The sequence below is a fragment of the Aquarana catesbeiana genome, linkage group LG04, assembly GCF_042186555.1.
Source record: "Aquarana catesbeiana isolate 2022-GZ linkage group LG04, ASM4218655v1, whole genome shotgun sequence".
Lineage (NCBI taxonomy): Eukaryota > Metazoa > Chordata > Amphibia > Anura > Ranidae > Aquarana > Aquarana catesbeiana.
This window is the reverse complement of record NC_133327.1, coordinates 132,003,569-132,018,412: the sequence shown is the minus strand read 5'-3', so window position 1 is coordinate 132,018,412 and position 14,844 is coordinate 132,003,569. Positions and strand designations below refer to the sequence as shown.

At 42.5% G+C, this 14,844-nt stretch overlaps 1 protein-coding gene across 6 annotated transcripts in view; it reads right to left on the bottom strand.

Moving 5' to 3' along the window:
- Positions 1-14,844, bottom strand: part of SLC16A14 (solute carrier family 16 member 14) — a 73,678-nt gene that overhangs the window by 12,822 nt on the left and 46,012 nt on the right. For all 6 annotated transcript variants that reach the window (XM_073625656.1, XM_073625657.1, XM_073625655.1 and 3 more), the window contains 2 exons: positions 4,263-4,530; positions 1,611-1,754 (listed from right to left, as the gene is read on the bottom strand). In XM_073625656.1, coding sequence (XP_073481757.1) covers positions 1,611-1,754; positions 4,263-4,524 — 406 coding nt within the window. In that variant the 5' untranslated portion in view covers positions 4,525-4,530. The remainder of the gene's footprint in view (positions 1-1,610; positions 1,755-4,262; positions 4,531-14,844) is intronic.

Genomic DNA, 14,844 nt, shown 5'->3' with positions numbered 1-14,844 from the left:
ATATGTCACGTGGTGGAGCACAGATTATTTACAATTCCGACCGTGTGTGGACAATTCCGAAGCACAAAGTGCCACGCATGCTCAGAATAAATTAAGAGACTAAAGCTATTGGCTACTGCCCTGTTTATAGACCCGGCGTACGTGTTTTACGTCACCGCATTCAGAACTATCGGATTTTCCGACAACTTTGTGCGACCGTGTGTATGCAAGACAAGTTTGAGCCAACATCCGTCTGAAAAAAACCGATGGATTTTGTTGTCAGAATGTCCGTTGAATGTCCGATCGTGTGTACAGGGCATAAGAATTTCTTTGTATGGCATTTGTTATCACCACCTATAATGGAGAGAGGCTTCTGTTGCACAGGGTATTATTGGAGTGCTGATGTCCCTCATCATTATATCTCTAGAGTTTTACCTTGCTACATGCTGACTTAGTCATTCTTGGCCATTGCTGTCTGGTAAGCGCGCATTGCATATGTCACGTGGTGGAGCACAGATTATTTACAAAGTAGATACACATTTCTTATCGCCATATGTATGGTGTTGGGAGAAAATTCAGATTATGGACACTTTATGAACTTTTTATTTAAACAATGGATGTTGACACAGTTATATATTTAGAGCTTTTTAGGCTTCATGTACATTTAAACTACTTTGACCACGGGCCGTGGGAAAATGCAAATCGCAGCAAAATTTAGGTAAAATCGCATTTTGTGGCCTGCGGTCAAAATGTTCCTATCCTGAACGCCATTGTTTCCGCCTTCAGGAGAGGGAGGTTAGGGGAGTTTGAACCCTACTGGGGAGTTGAACCTTCCCTAACTGCAGCAGCTCCTAAATGATCCTTAAAGCCTATATGTACATGGACACACAGGCTTTTGTGGAGTTGAGTTTAGGAGCTTTCGCAAAAAAAAGGCCAAACGCAACTAAACTCAAGTTTAGGAGCTGCTAGCGTACATGGAGCCTTATTGTGTGGTTATTATTGTGTATTTTGTGTTGATTGGTCAGTGCACTTTTAAAGGTTAGCACCCCTTTTTTATTTTATTTTCACTTTTACACTGATCACTGACCGCTACTGTAAGGTGTTACTTTTTCACTGATCACCAACATAAGTGGTCACTTCTACAATGACCACCAATTTAACAAGTCACTTCAGTTTTCTGTCTGTGTTTCTTTTCTGCCCATTATTAATACTGAACACGCTAATGTAGCACAAGCTGTAGACACAGGAAACAAGACAATACGCCGCTCCAGGTGAGTGTCATCCAGATGGACTGAGTGAACCCGGCTAGCTTCTATGAAGACTGGATACAATATAGAAAATGGCTGCACTCCAATACCAGTCCAAGAAGATTTTTATCCATAAACTGCAAAAAACTAACACCAAGACACACTCAAGTTTTGCAGGTTGACGCGTTTCACACAAACAATGTGCACTTATGGAATAAAAATCTTCTTGGACTGGTACTGGGGTGCAACCATTTTCTATATTGTATCCAGCACAAGCTGTAGGCCTGATCATTTTAGTGGGGGTTTTCTGAGTCCTGGAAACTATTTTAAGGGTCCCTACATGGCTAAAAGGTTAAGAAAGGCTGATGACAATATTGAACTCACCAGCCATGACTCCAAACGTAAAGAACAGAAAATGGACATTGGTGGCAAAAGCACTCAGCACCCATCCAAGTGACGTCAGGAACCCTCCAATCATGGCAGTTTTCCGACATCCACAGGTGTTAATGAACAAACCAATAAAAGGACCTGGAGAATAAAACAACATGACAACTAACCAGGTCACTTTAAGCAACAAAACTGTTTCCTGCTGTCTTATAGGAGATGTTTAGCTTTAATCACATTGTTTTCAAATAACACAACATGCTTGAGCTACTATACTGTATTATAAATTATGTTTATTAAATTAAGCTATAATAAAATATAAACATTAGTTACACAAAATTAGCCCATTTGTATTACTAACTGCAGCTTAAGAACTGCCCCTGGCTGCACCATGTAAATCTACATGGGATGTTCTGAAGCTAAAATAATGTACTGCCTTTGATACATTACAGGTCATTGCAGCCTGGTACCTGGTAAGATTTATGTACAGTATATATTGCTAGGTAGTAGCTATTGGCGAGTAGTGGGGGGGTATGCCTGTATACTGTATATCTATGATCTATTTATGTTGAGCTGAAGCTCCCTCTGGCAGAGGGACAAAAAAGCAAATAAATGGGCCCAGTTAGGCTGGATATTCTGCAAGAATTAGTACCTTTATCTGTTAACTCTTAGGGCCAGTTCACACCACATACAGTCCAGTTAATTTTTTCTGCATCAAAAATGTATGGAAAGTAGGTTTTATGGTTTCCAATGGCATAGTTTAATAGTTTACACCAGTGCGGTCAGTTCCAGGGCATTCCAGTTCCAGAAAAAAAGTAGAACATGCTGCATTTTTTCTTCACTCAACTGTACTGGAACGCAGTAAAATGCATAAAAAACGCGCTGGAATGCATCAAAAACACACCAAACCCCAGGAAAAAAGAAGAAAAAGAGCACCTGGAATGCATCCAGAAATGCATAAAAAAATGCAACATAAACGACTGGAATGCATCAATGCATCCAGAACGGATCTGAAGTGTGATTTTAGTATGAGCTGGCCCTAAGGCCTTGCTCACACCATGTGCAGACGTCAGTTTTTCTGCACACATTCTACAAGGGCTTAAAGAATACAATTGTTCTCTCTGTGCCCTGTTCACACCACAACACTGGTATCATGTACAGATTTTTTCTGCACAGGAATCTGCTAGGTGTATGCAATTTTCTGTGTGAAAAAAAAAACTGACTAACACCAACATTGTGGTGTGAACAGGGCACATAAAAGATGCACATGAAAATTGTCAACGTGCATAAAAACTCGCCGAAATGTGCATGAAAACTCATGTCTCTGTAAGTGAAATCTGCTCAGTTTTTCCTTCAGTTTTTATACACGTATGCAGTGAATGAGGTCTGAAGGTAAAATCTCACAAAATGTTGAAAACGGAACTAAACGCATCGATTTAACAGTTTAAAAAAACAGATTCCTGGCACCTTCTGGGAATGTAACTGTTACACTGATTGTGCTCGCAACCAAACTGTCAAACCATTAAAAGCCTGGTGTCATAAATGATCGGCGGCGTTTTGCGGGCGGATTTAACCCTTTTTCAGCCGCTAGCGGTGGGTTAAAACCGCCCCGCTAGCGGCCAAATAGCGCCGCTAAATTGACGGTAAAGCGGTGCTAAAAGTAGCGCCGCTTTACCGCTGATGCCCTAGGCGGCACAGTGTGAAAGGGCTCTAATGCTTACTGAATAAACCTGAGCCAAGACTTAAGCATGCAGAGTATACCAACAACAACAGTGTGCACTGAGTAAAATTTAAAGTGTTACTAAACCCACAACAGTAAAATCAGTCTGTATATGCAGTAAAGCATGCTTGTTATACTCACTGTGAAACCTAAGGGGTTAATCCTCTGCATTGTATATAAAGGCTGTGTTCTCTCATCCTCCTCTACTTTAACTGACTCCAATCCATCTCTTGATAGAACAGGGCATTAGGAGTCAGGCTGCACATACTCAGTTTGGTGTGTATTGCTAGAGAGTTTTTTTTTTCTTGGGAGAGTGCATGTGATCAGCACAAGGCCAATCAGCACTGACAGAGGATCAGGGGAGAATGAAAACTCCTCCTACAAGCTTTGAGCAGACAATGATATGTCGAAAGCATGCTATAAGTGCTGATCAAAAAGGTATTTAGCAGTTTATATTCACTATTGCATTTCCAAGTTCTGTGTACTGTGGGAGACCAGATATAGTGAATGAAATAACACTTTAGCTGTAAAAATTGCGTTTTGCTTTTGCCTCTCTTTTATGTTTACTGTGCATATACTTGTGTATTTCGTTTTCAGTGTACATATACAGTGGGAATAAGAACAGCACTTCTGCTTACATATCCTTATAGGACTGGAGCACATATACATAGGATATAGGTATACTTTGCCACTTGTAAAAGCAGATCTATTCATAGATGCAAATGCTTGGTTTATCCAAGCCGTGGCAAAATCAAGAGAAGGTTTGGGCCTTTTATCTTAGGGGACATAAACAGCAATTGAGAGGATTTTTTTTTTTAATGTGTCCAAATGTCCAAATTGGGGTCGGCCAGATCAAGCAAAAAAAAAGACAAAATTTTTCAGTGTAACTGAAATGTATAAAAGAGGCAGGTCCTTCTAGTGCAATGTCATACCTACGATTAGGGTGATGCCCATTGTCAGGGAACTGACCCAAGCTGTCAGACCTCTGCTTTGATTGAACTCTTCCAGCCATTCCATGTTGAGAATGCCCAGTGCCATCTGTGATCCCATAACCAGCAAGTGGACAAGGAAAGAAGACAAGACCACCATCCATGCCCAGCCGCCATCAATATTCGTGTTCCCCTTCTGTGTGTCTCCCCGGCCCTTTAGCTTCCTGTCCAAATCCTTCTCCATATCTGCTCCTTCACTGCACATCCTGGCCTGTATTAAAGATTTATTAAAAGAAACAGGTTAATATATAAACACATTTCGGCAGCATAATTCTTTATAAAGGACTATGTCCATGCTAGGGAGATATGCCCTCTGTTTGTCCGGTTGACCATTGTCACCAAAACACAAAGTGGTGGAAAATTCTAAATTTTACAGTTTTCTGCAAAACTAAAGTAGAGGAGAATTTCTGCAATGGGCACACCTGTTTCGGTGGCAACTGTCTAGGAGGGGATTTTTCTTCAATTTGGGAAGATATTCTTCTTACTTGCTCCTGAGTCTTTGGAACAGGAAGGATAGAAAAATCTACTCAATTAGATACAGGTTAAACAAAAAAAAAGAACCGCAATAAGGTTCTAAGCATTTGTTACTCTACCTAAACCTAAAACAAAATGTTTTGGCTTTTGCTAAACTTTAAGACTCCATGCACACTGGGCTTGAAAAAAGTCTGTTCTCTTTGGAGTAAAAAACGCTCATATAGAACGTTTTTTGCACGTTTAGACGAGTTTAGGAGAGTTTTATGTTTTTCCTGCCAGTGAGATCCAATCAGAAACGTGAATGAGAAGGGTTTTTTTTCCTGCCTCTAAATGTTGATCTCAAAATATGCCTGTAATCGTCCTAATGTGTATGGACACATAGGATAATATTGAGCTGCTTCTACAGGCAGAACACAAAACTCCTGTAGAAGCAACATTTTTTACGCCAGTGTGCATGGAGCCTAAGGAATTTTGTTTGTCTGTACCCAGCAGCATTTTCTGGGTCTTATCTATCAGGTCCATGTTCACTACGTCCAAAATTATATGAAGCTAAACTAGAAAAACATGATTGATGCTTGTCAACAATCTTTATCCATCTCAGATGGATCGGTCAAATGATTTCTGATATTACACAATTTAACACAACCTACATGAGCGTCCGCAGGAGGGGGCAAGGGGGGGCAAGGGGGGTCAAGTGCCCCCCTCCCCCCCCGGAATCATCAAGGTGTTGCAGCAGCCAGCAGGGTCCACCTGCTCTCTGTGTCTCTGCGACTCTGACATCTATCATCTGACATCCCCCCTCACCCTGGCCCGATCATCCAATGCGATGCCTGCATTGGCTGATCCGCACCCATGGGCATGCGCACGGGGTGTGCCGGGTGTGCCTGGACACACCCTAATGTGTGTCCTGAGATCTGCTGTAAAATCCTGCAAGAGACTGTATAGTGTGCTGCCTGTGAGATAGTTTCACATTGAGCAGTCTGGGAGGCATATAAGAGCCGCTCAGTGCTTGAAACTGTAATGTAATGTTAGTGCTTGTAGAGACCAGCTGTCAAAACTCAGCGCTAAAGTCAGGGTGGGCAGGACCGAACAGCTAGCCTACCAAACACAAGCCAATGGGATATGGGCTGGGCAGGCCGCTCCGTGTATGTGGCTCCGCCCCCCTTCTATCAGCTATCAAACACCAGCCAATGATTGGGCTGCTTAAGAAAGGGGCAGAGCCACATACACGGAGCCGCCCGCCCAGACCTTATTCCATTGGCTGGTGTTTGATAGATGATAGAAAGGGAGCGGAGCCACAGACACGGCGCGGCGCGGCCCGCCCAGCTCCTATCCCATTGGCTTGTGTTTGATAGGCTAGCTGTTCTGTCACACCCATCCCTGACATCAGCGCCGAGTTTTGACAGCTGGTCTCTGCAAGAAGTGACATTACATTACAGTTTCACGCACAGAGCGGCTCTTACATGGCTCGCTGACTGCTCAATGTGAAACTCCCCCTCTCCTAGATCAGTGCCAATCGGTGCCGCCTATAAAAGCCCACCAGTGCCACCTGTCAGTGCCAATCAGTGCTGCCTATCTGTGCCAATAAGTGCCCATCAGTGCCACCTGTCAGTGCCGATCAGTACCCATCGGTGCCACCTGTCAGTGCAAATCAGTGCCCACCCGTGCCACCTGTCAGTGCCCATCAGTGCCACCTGTCAGTGCCAACCAATGCCACCTATCCGTGACAATCAGTGCCACCTTCCAGTGCCAATCAGTGCCACATGTCAGTGCCCATCAGTGCTGCCAATCAGTGTTGCCTATCAGTGCCATCTATCAGTGCCCATCAGTGCTGCCAATCAGTGTTGCCTATCAGTGCCGTCTATCAGTGACAATCAGTGCCCATCAGTGCTGCCTGTCAGTGCCCATCAGTGCCGCCCATCAGTGCCTATCAGTGCCCAACAGTGCTGTCAATCAGTGCTGCCAACCAGTACAGCCTATCAGTGGCCACCAGTACTGACCATCAGTCCCCATCAGTGCTGCCTATCAGTGCCCATGAGTGCTGCCAATCAGTGTCACCTATCAGTGCCAATTAGTGCCAATCAGTGCCCATGAGTGCTGCCTATCAGTGCACTGAGTGCAGGGATGGGGAGATTAACTCAGCAGCCAGGCACATTGTCCATGGGGGGCTGGCCTGGTGGGGCAAAACTGAAATCTGTCTGTTTAATAAAGCCACGTGCTGATCTTTAGTATAATAGGTAATTACCACACTATTATTTACAATAAACTACTGGAGGTAAAATAAAAAAGTGTCAGTAAAAGGCCTGCCGCTAAGCACTGTTATGTGTTCCAATACCACAAAAAAATAAAGTGTAGCGCTAACTTACTAATCAATAACTTAACAATAATGGTGGAACCCTCTAATGTATGGAAATCTCAATAAACTTCAATATTACCACAATACCGGTCTATGTGATATGTAACATCATATATAATGCACATCAAACTGAAAAAAGAAATAAAAAATGAAACTTAGGAATGGTGGAAACCCCTCCTATAGATATTTGCCATACAGATTAAATTCAAGTGCAATAATTCCAGTGATATGTGATTTCACATGTCAGTGCACATCAAAATGAGAATAAGACATATTTTTTTTTTTTTTAAACTTAGCAAGGATGGTGGAAACCCCTCTACAGATAATTGCAATACAAACTAACTTCAAGTGCAACAACTTTTTAGTTGGGAGGTTCCCACCATTATAGCACTTTGGAATTTTTATTTTTTTAGATTGTTACACTTAATTTTATATGTTTTAGTTACTAATATAATGTGAATTTGTGCACTTGAAGTTAATTTTCTACCACCCCAAACTCGCTCATCCATGTCTTTATGGACCTTGTTTGTGCACTGGTGAGCAGTCATGTTGGAACAGGAAGAGACCATCCCCAAAGTCTTCCCACAAAGTTGGGAGCATGAAATTGTCCAAATTGTCTTGGTATGCTGACGCCTTAATGCCCTGTACACACGGTCGGATATTGATCGGACATTCCGACAACAGAATCCATGGATTTTTTCCGACGGATTTTGGGCCAAACTTGTCTTGCATACACACGGTCGCACAAAGTTGTCAGATAATCCGATCGATCTAAACGCGCTGACGTAAAACATGTACGTTGGGACTATAAAAGGGGCAGTAGCCAATAGCTATCGTCTCTTAATTTATGCTGAGCATGCATGGCACTTTGTGCGTCAGATTTGTGTACACACGATCGGAATTTAAACGATCGGATTTTGTTGTTGGAAAATTTTATATCCTGCTCTCAAACTTTGTGTGTCGGAAATTCCGACGGAAAAAGACCAATGGAGCCCACACACGATTGGAATTTCCGACAACACAATCCGATCGCACTTTTTCCATCGGAAAATCCGACCGTGTGTACAGGGCATAAGAGTTCCCGTCACTGGAACTAAGGGGCCAAACCCAACCCCTGAAAAACAACCCCACATCATAATCCCCCTCCACCAAATGATTTGGACCAGTGCACAAAGCAAGGTCCATAAAGACATGGATGAGTGAGTTTGAGGTGGAGGATCTTGACTGGCCTTCAGATTAGAGTGGAGACTACAAGCCAGGCCTTCTCATCCAACATCAGTGCCTGACCTCACAAATGCGCTTCTGGAAGAATGGTCAAACATTCCCATAGACACGCTCCTAAACCTTGTGGACAGCCTTCCCAGAGGAGTTGAAGCTGTTATAGCTGCAAAGGGTGGACGTGCGTGTAAAGGCAGGCGTCCCAATACTTCTGGTAATTTAGTGTATATATATATATATATATATATATATATATATATATATATATATATATATATATATGCGTGTGTGTTTGAGCTTTGGGGTGCACACCCTATTGCAATACGCTGCGCATGCCTATGTCCGCACCAGTCATTGGCTGCCAGCCTGCTTGTGTTGTGTAGATCCGGCCGGCGCAGCACCGGCCCCGCCCACCCAAGTGGCCAAATCAGAGTTAGTGATACGCTGTCGCCTGCCAGTGCTGCCCTGGGCCAGGGGGATCATCATCAGACAGGAAATACTGAGGCATACACAATGAAGAACCACAGGTAACAGCAATACTCAGGAGGAGCATTTTTATATATAATAATATATTGTTTTGCTTGGAAAGTAGGACAGCTGAGCTGAGCTATAATTGCAATTTACTGGAAAGATATGTGTGTGTACAGTTTAAGAGATAATTCATCTTCACTTATCACTTTGTATTGGATTGAAAGCATGGGCATCCGCAAGATTACTGCATACCATGCCCATGTAGCCTAGAGATTGTATATCTTTTTACATTGCAATACATCTGTTGTGGCCGTATTTTGATCTTGAGGAAAACAGCTATACAGTGACAGTAGGAAGATCAAAATACGGCCACAACAGATGTAAATGTAAAAAGATGTACATTCTCTAGGCTATATGGGCATGGTACGCAGCCGCCTGAGTAACTTCCAATACAAAGTGAAGATGAATTATCTCTTAAATAACACACATATATCTTTCCAGTGGAAAGATTTTCATGAGATTGTCGAAAATGGGTGGAGCATGGGTGGCCTTAAAATGATGCCCCCCCCCCCCCCCCTCGTGGAAAAAGTTCTGTGGATGCAGATGACTACCTCCATAAATAAATACATACTGTAATTAAACAAAGGAGTAATCTTTGTCATTGAAAAAAAAACATACTGATAGCTAAGTTAGGTAGGGAATCATTGAATGTCAGTATTACTGATACTAGGATTTATAACAGTAAGATCTATTAGTCATTTGTTATGATATTTTTTGTGCTGCCTTGAAGCTTGTTCTCACAATTCTATTTGTGTATTTAATGAACAAAGCTGAAAAGAACATATCTCGGAATGTGGCTGACAATGATCAGATGAGAAAGAAAGACGGTAGAGGACAAATGCAAAGCAAGCATCTCTTGTTTTGGGATACTCTATGAGTCATAGCCACCCATACTAAAAGCAGCTGACAGCAACTGCTTCGAGGCATTGGCTATAAGTTATCATAACATGAGGGGAAAGCTTTTTATATCCCAGAAATGATGTTTATTCTAACATGTTTTTTTTTTTTTTTTTTACAAATTCTTTATTTATATACATTTCAGAGTACAGAACAAAATGCAGAACGTAACTGTCAGGAACGTGTAACGCTCCTGTTCTTTGATTGCTGCTGGTCTCATTCCAGCATTCTGGTTTTGGCTATGATGCATCCATGTCTATCTGTCCACCTGAAAGGTGATTAATGTGTCTAGTCTCTGGGTGGGGGCCAAACCTGATTTAAAGCGATTGTAAATTCTCTTTTTTTAAAAAAAAAAAACAATCATATTATACTTACCTGCTGTGAGCAGTGGATTTGCACAGGGCAGATTGGATCCTAGCCTGGATCCTCCTCTTCTCGGTTCTCTCTTCTGTGCTCCTGGCCCCTCCCTCCTGTCGAATGCCCCCACAGCAAGCAGCCACTGAGCTGTGTTTCAGACCTGCCCCCTCTCTCTCCTGATTGGCTAACTGACTTTGAGTGACAGCAGCGGGAGCCAATGGCGCCGCTGCTGTGTCTCAGCCAATCAGGAGGGAGAGTCTGAGAGTCTGATGGCTGAGGGACTCGTGGACATTGCTGGATAGAGATGGGACTCGGGTAAGTATTAGGGGGGCTGCTGCACACAGAAGGCTTTTTATCTTAATGCATAGAATGCATTAAAATAAAAAAATCATCTGCCTTTACAACCCCTTTAAGCCAGCCAAACCTTAAGTCTCATGCTTGTGATAGCGTGTGTAATACGTGTTTCAGGCTCCCTGTTTTCCTGACCTGCTCTGCTAGATTGGATTCTCTCGTTGACAACCTCGGATCGGATATCGACTATTCTCTGAACTCTGCCTGCTTTTTGACTATGGACTGACCCCGACTATTCTGAATCTTGCCTGCTTTGTCCCTGGACTCTCATTGAATCACTCTACCTGTCTGCCAACCACATGATTTGCTCAGTTCACACATGCACTGGCGTGGTAGCCCTACACTATAGCATTGTGTATAAGTCCTTGGGGGAACCGAGTACTGGTAGGCCTGCTTGCCTTATGGGAAATGGGGCTGCTATAGGTGAAGAACACAGAAGCTACCTATAGTGTCTGACCACCTGCATTAGGGGTAAGCGTGACAGTAACAATGAAAGAATTCTGGGTACACACCTTTTTGTTCCCTGTAAACATTGTGAGAACATGGAGAATGCATGCTACAGATAACAAAATGAATGCAAAAAAACGTTAGACATATCAATGTGTAAGAGCACTTAAAAATGAAGTTACCGTTTTGAGGAGCAGTTCGGTCTTGTAGGAATAGCCTGCAGAGTTTAAGGTCCCTGGCATGCATATTTTTAATTTGGGGAAGAGTTGTGTATGAGTGGAAGGTTTATGTGAGGACCAGAAGCATAGGGTTTTGGTAGGTTACACTTCTAAGCCATGGGGGGGACTGTCAACAGTAGAATGGGAAATGGAGAGAATGGTGAGGGGGGAAGGAGAAATGGTAGGGACAGGAAGGACTGTAGGTGGGGGAACAGGTGTCAACTGGTTCATGGAATGGAGAAGAGAGTGCTATTTTTAAGTAATGCTGAGCAATAAGACTTTACCTTCTTCCAGGAAGGTAAAGTCATTCCAGTAAAACCACATTTGAACAAATATTTCTTTCTTGTTTGGGGGGAAAGAATTAGGTCATCCATCATTCTGGTCTCCTCAACCTTATAAAGCCACATAGGTGTCATCGTGTTGGGAAGAGTCTTTCCATTTTGTGGGAATGCAAGCCTTTGCCATTCAGTAAGTGCTTAGAAAGAGATAACATTTGAAGGGGATTTGAGAGCTATGTAGGAGGAAGAAGTTTGGGTCCACTTGGATCAAGTAGTCTGTAAATGTTTTAAGTGTAACTATACTTCAGACTCACTTCCAGAAATGTTCTAGTGTTGGGGTAATGTTAGTGTAAAAGTTATGTAAGATTAATAGAGTCCTTTGCCATCTAACTAGAATTTTAAAATTAGTCTCTTGGAAGTTTGAAGATTGCAAATTGAGAATTTTAATGAGAAATGTATAATCCTTCAACACTGTTTCAGTGTAAAGGAGACTTCTGTGTACCATTCCCAATGTGTCAAATATGAGGCTTTTTAGTCTTGTGTTGGTAGTATCAGTTGAGTTTAGAGTATGGATAAGGAGTGTCTTAATGGACCTGTACCAGTGCATAGCTGTACAAAAGGGGTAATTGGTCTAATGAAATGTCGGGTGGGAGCGAGCAGACAGGAGTCTGAGCAGGAGTGCTTTCCAGAGGTCAAGATTGTAATGGCCATCTCATTTTGTTAATTCATTTATAGTAAGCCAACAGCCTGCAAGTGTGAAATATGGGGCTCTGATTATTCTTTTTGAGAAGATGGGACATAACAGGCTGGTAAGGGAACCAAGGATGAACCTTGGATTGACCAAAATCGAGTATAGGGGGGAATTCGTTTGAAGAAATAGCATGTTTTGTAAGGGCTGTAGAACATGTATCAAGGGATAATCCAATAGTGGGATGCTGTTTTAAGGCAAGGAGAATGTGGTGTGCACACCAGGATAACCTGTTAAGGGGAAGTCAGAAGAGTTTGGTTGTTATCCAAGTTGTCTGCACCAAAGTTTATTTGCTGTACTGTAATGTGATGTCAACTACTTTCTGTAGAATGTATACACATTTAGGGAGAAATGCCATCTTAATAATGTTACAGCATTCAAGGCAAAATACTTCCATGTGTCATCTTGTTAGCAGTAAGTTATCGTTACAAATGAGCAGTGTAATGTTTCAGGGGAATGTGTCTTTCAAGTCAACTGGGATGAGGGATACCAGGTATTTAATGGCTGTTGAGGCCCAATAAAGGATTTTTTTTTTTGTAACCTCAAACTGATGTTTCAGTTTAGATAATTCACATGTTGGGATACCCTGTTCTGTTGAGCAGCCATGGACTACAAAGAAAAACAATAGTATCTAGTTACTCTGATGGATTCTCCATAATTTGCAATCAAAAAATAACTGCAGTTTACATGAAGGCTACATGGGGTGGGGCACAAAGTACCGCAAAGAAATTAATTTGCACCGAGGATTTATACTGCATATGATTTACAGTGGGGACGGAAAGTATTCAGACCCCCTTAAATTTTTCACTCTTTGTTATATTGCAGCCATTTGCTAAAATCATTTAAGTTCATTTTTTTTCCTCATTAATGTACACACAGCACCCCATATTGACAGAAAAACACAGAATTGTTGACATTTTTGCAGATTTATTAACCACTTCAGCCCCGGAAGAATTTACCCCCTTCCTAACCAGAGCACTTTTTGCGATTCGGCTTTGCGTCGCTTTAACTGACAATTGCGCGGTCGTGCGATGTGGCTCCCAAACAAAATTGACGTCCTTTTTTTCCCACAAATAGAGCTTTCTTTTGGTGGTATTTGATCACTTCTGCGGTTTTTATTTTTTGCGCTATAAACAAAAAAATAGCGACAATTTTGAAAAAAACGCATTATTTTTTACTTTTTGCTATAATAAATATCCCCAAAAAATAATTAAAAAAACATTTTTTTCCTCAGTTTAGGCCGATACGTATATTTCTACATATTTTTGGTAAAAAAAAATCGCAATAAGCGCTTATTGATTGGTTTGCGCAAAAGTTATAGCGTTTACAAAATAGGGGATAGTTTTTACTAATCATTTTTTTTTTTACTAGTAATGGCGGCGATCAGCGATTTTTATTGTGACTGCGACATTATGGTGGACACATCGGACATTTTTGACACATATTTGGGACCATTGTCATTTATACAGCAATCAGTGCTATAAAAATGCACTGATTCCTGTGTAAATGACACTGACAGTGAAGGGGTTAACTACTAGGGGGTGGGGAGGGGTTAAGTCAGTACTAGGGAGTGTTTTCTAACTGTAGGGGGGATGGGCTAGCTGTGACATGTCACTGATCTCTGCTCCCAATGACAGGGAGCAGAAATCAGTGACACTGTCACTAGGCAGAACGGGGAGATGCTTGTTTACATCAGCATCTCCCCGTTCGTCCTCTCCGTGAGGCGATCGCTGGTATCCCCGCGGCGATCGAGTCCACGGGACCCGCAACCCGACTCACGAAGTTCCCGGCCGGCGCACGCAATGGCACGGCAGGGAATTCAATGGGACTTATAGGTACGCCCATTTGCCCAGCCGTGCCATTCTGCCGACGTACATCGGCGTGTGCCGGTCGGGAAGTGGTTAAAAAAGAAAAACTGAAATATTACATGGTGCTAAGTATTCAGACCCTTTGCTGTGACACTCATATATTTAACTCAGATGTTGTCTATTTCTTCTGATCATCCTTGAGATGGTTCTACACCTTCATTTGAGTCCAGCTGTGTTTGATTATACTGATTGGACTTGATTAGGAAAGCCACACACCTGTCTATATAAGACCTTACAGCTTACAGTGCATGTCAGAGCAAATGAGAATCATGAGGTCAAAGGAACTGCCTGAAGAGCTCAGAGACAGAATTGTGGCAAGGCACAGATCTGGCCAAGGTTACAAAAAATATTTCTGCTGCACTTAAGGTTCCTAAGAGTACAGTGGCCTCCATAATCCTTAAATCTAAGACGTTTGGGACGACCAGAACCCTTCCTAGAGCTGGCCGTCCGGCTAAACTGAGCTATCGGGGGAGAAGAGCCTTGGTGAGAGAGGTAAAGAAGAACCCAAAGATCACTGTGGCTGAGCTCCAGAGATGCAGTCGGGAAATGGGAGAAAGTTGTAGAAAGTCAACCATCCCTGCAGCCCTCCACCAGTCGGGGCTTTATGACAGAGTGGCCCGACGGAAGCCTCTCCTCAGTGCAAGACACATGAAAGCCCGCATTGAGTTTGCTAAAAAAACACCTGAAGGACTCCAAGATGGTGAGAAATAAGATTCTCTGATTCTGATAAGACCAAGATAGAACTTTTTGGCCTTAATTCTAAGCGGTATGTGTGGAGAAAA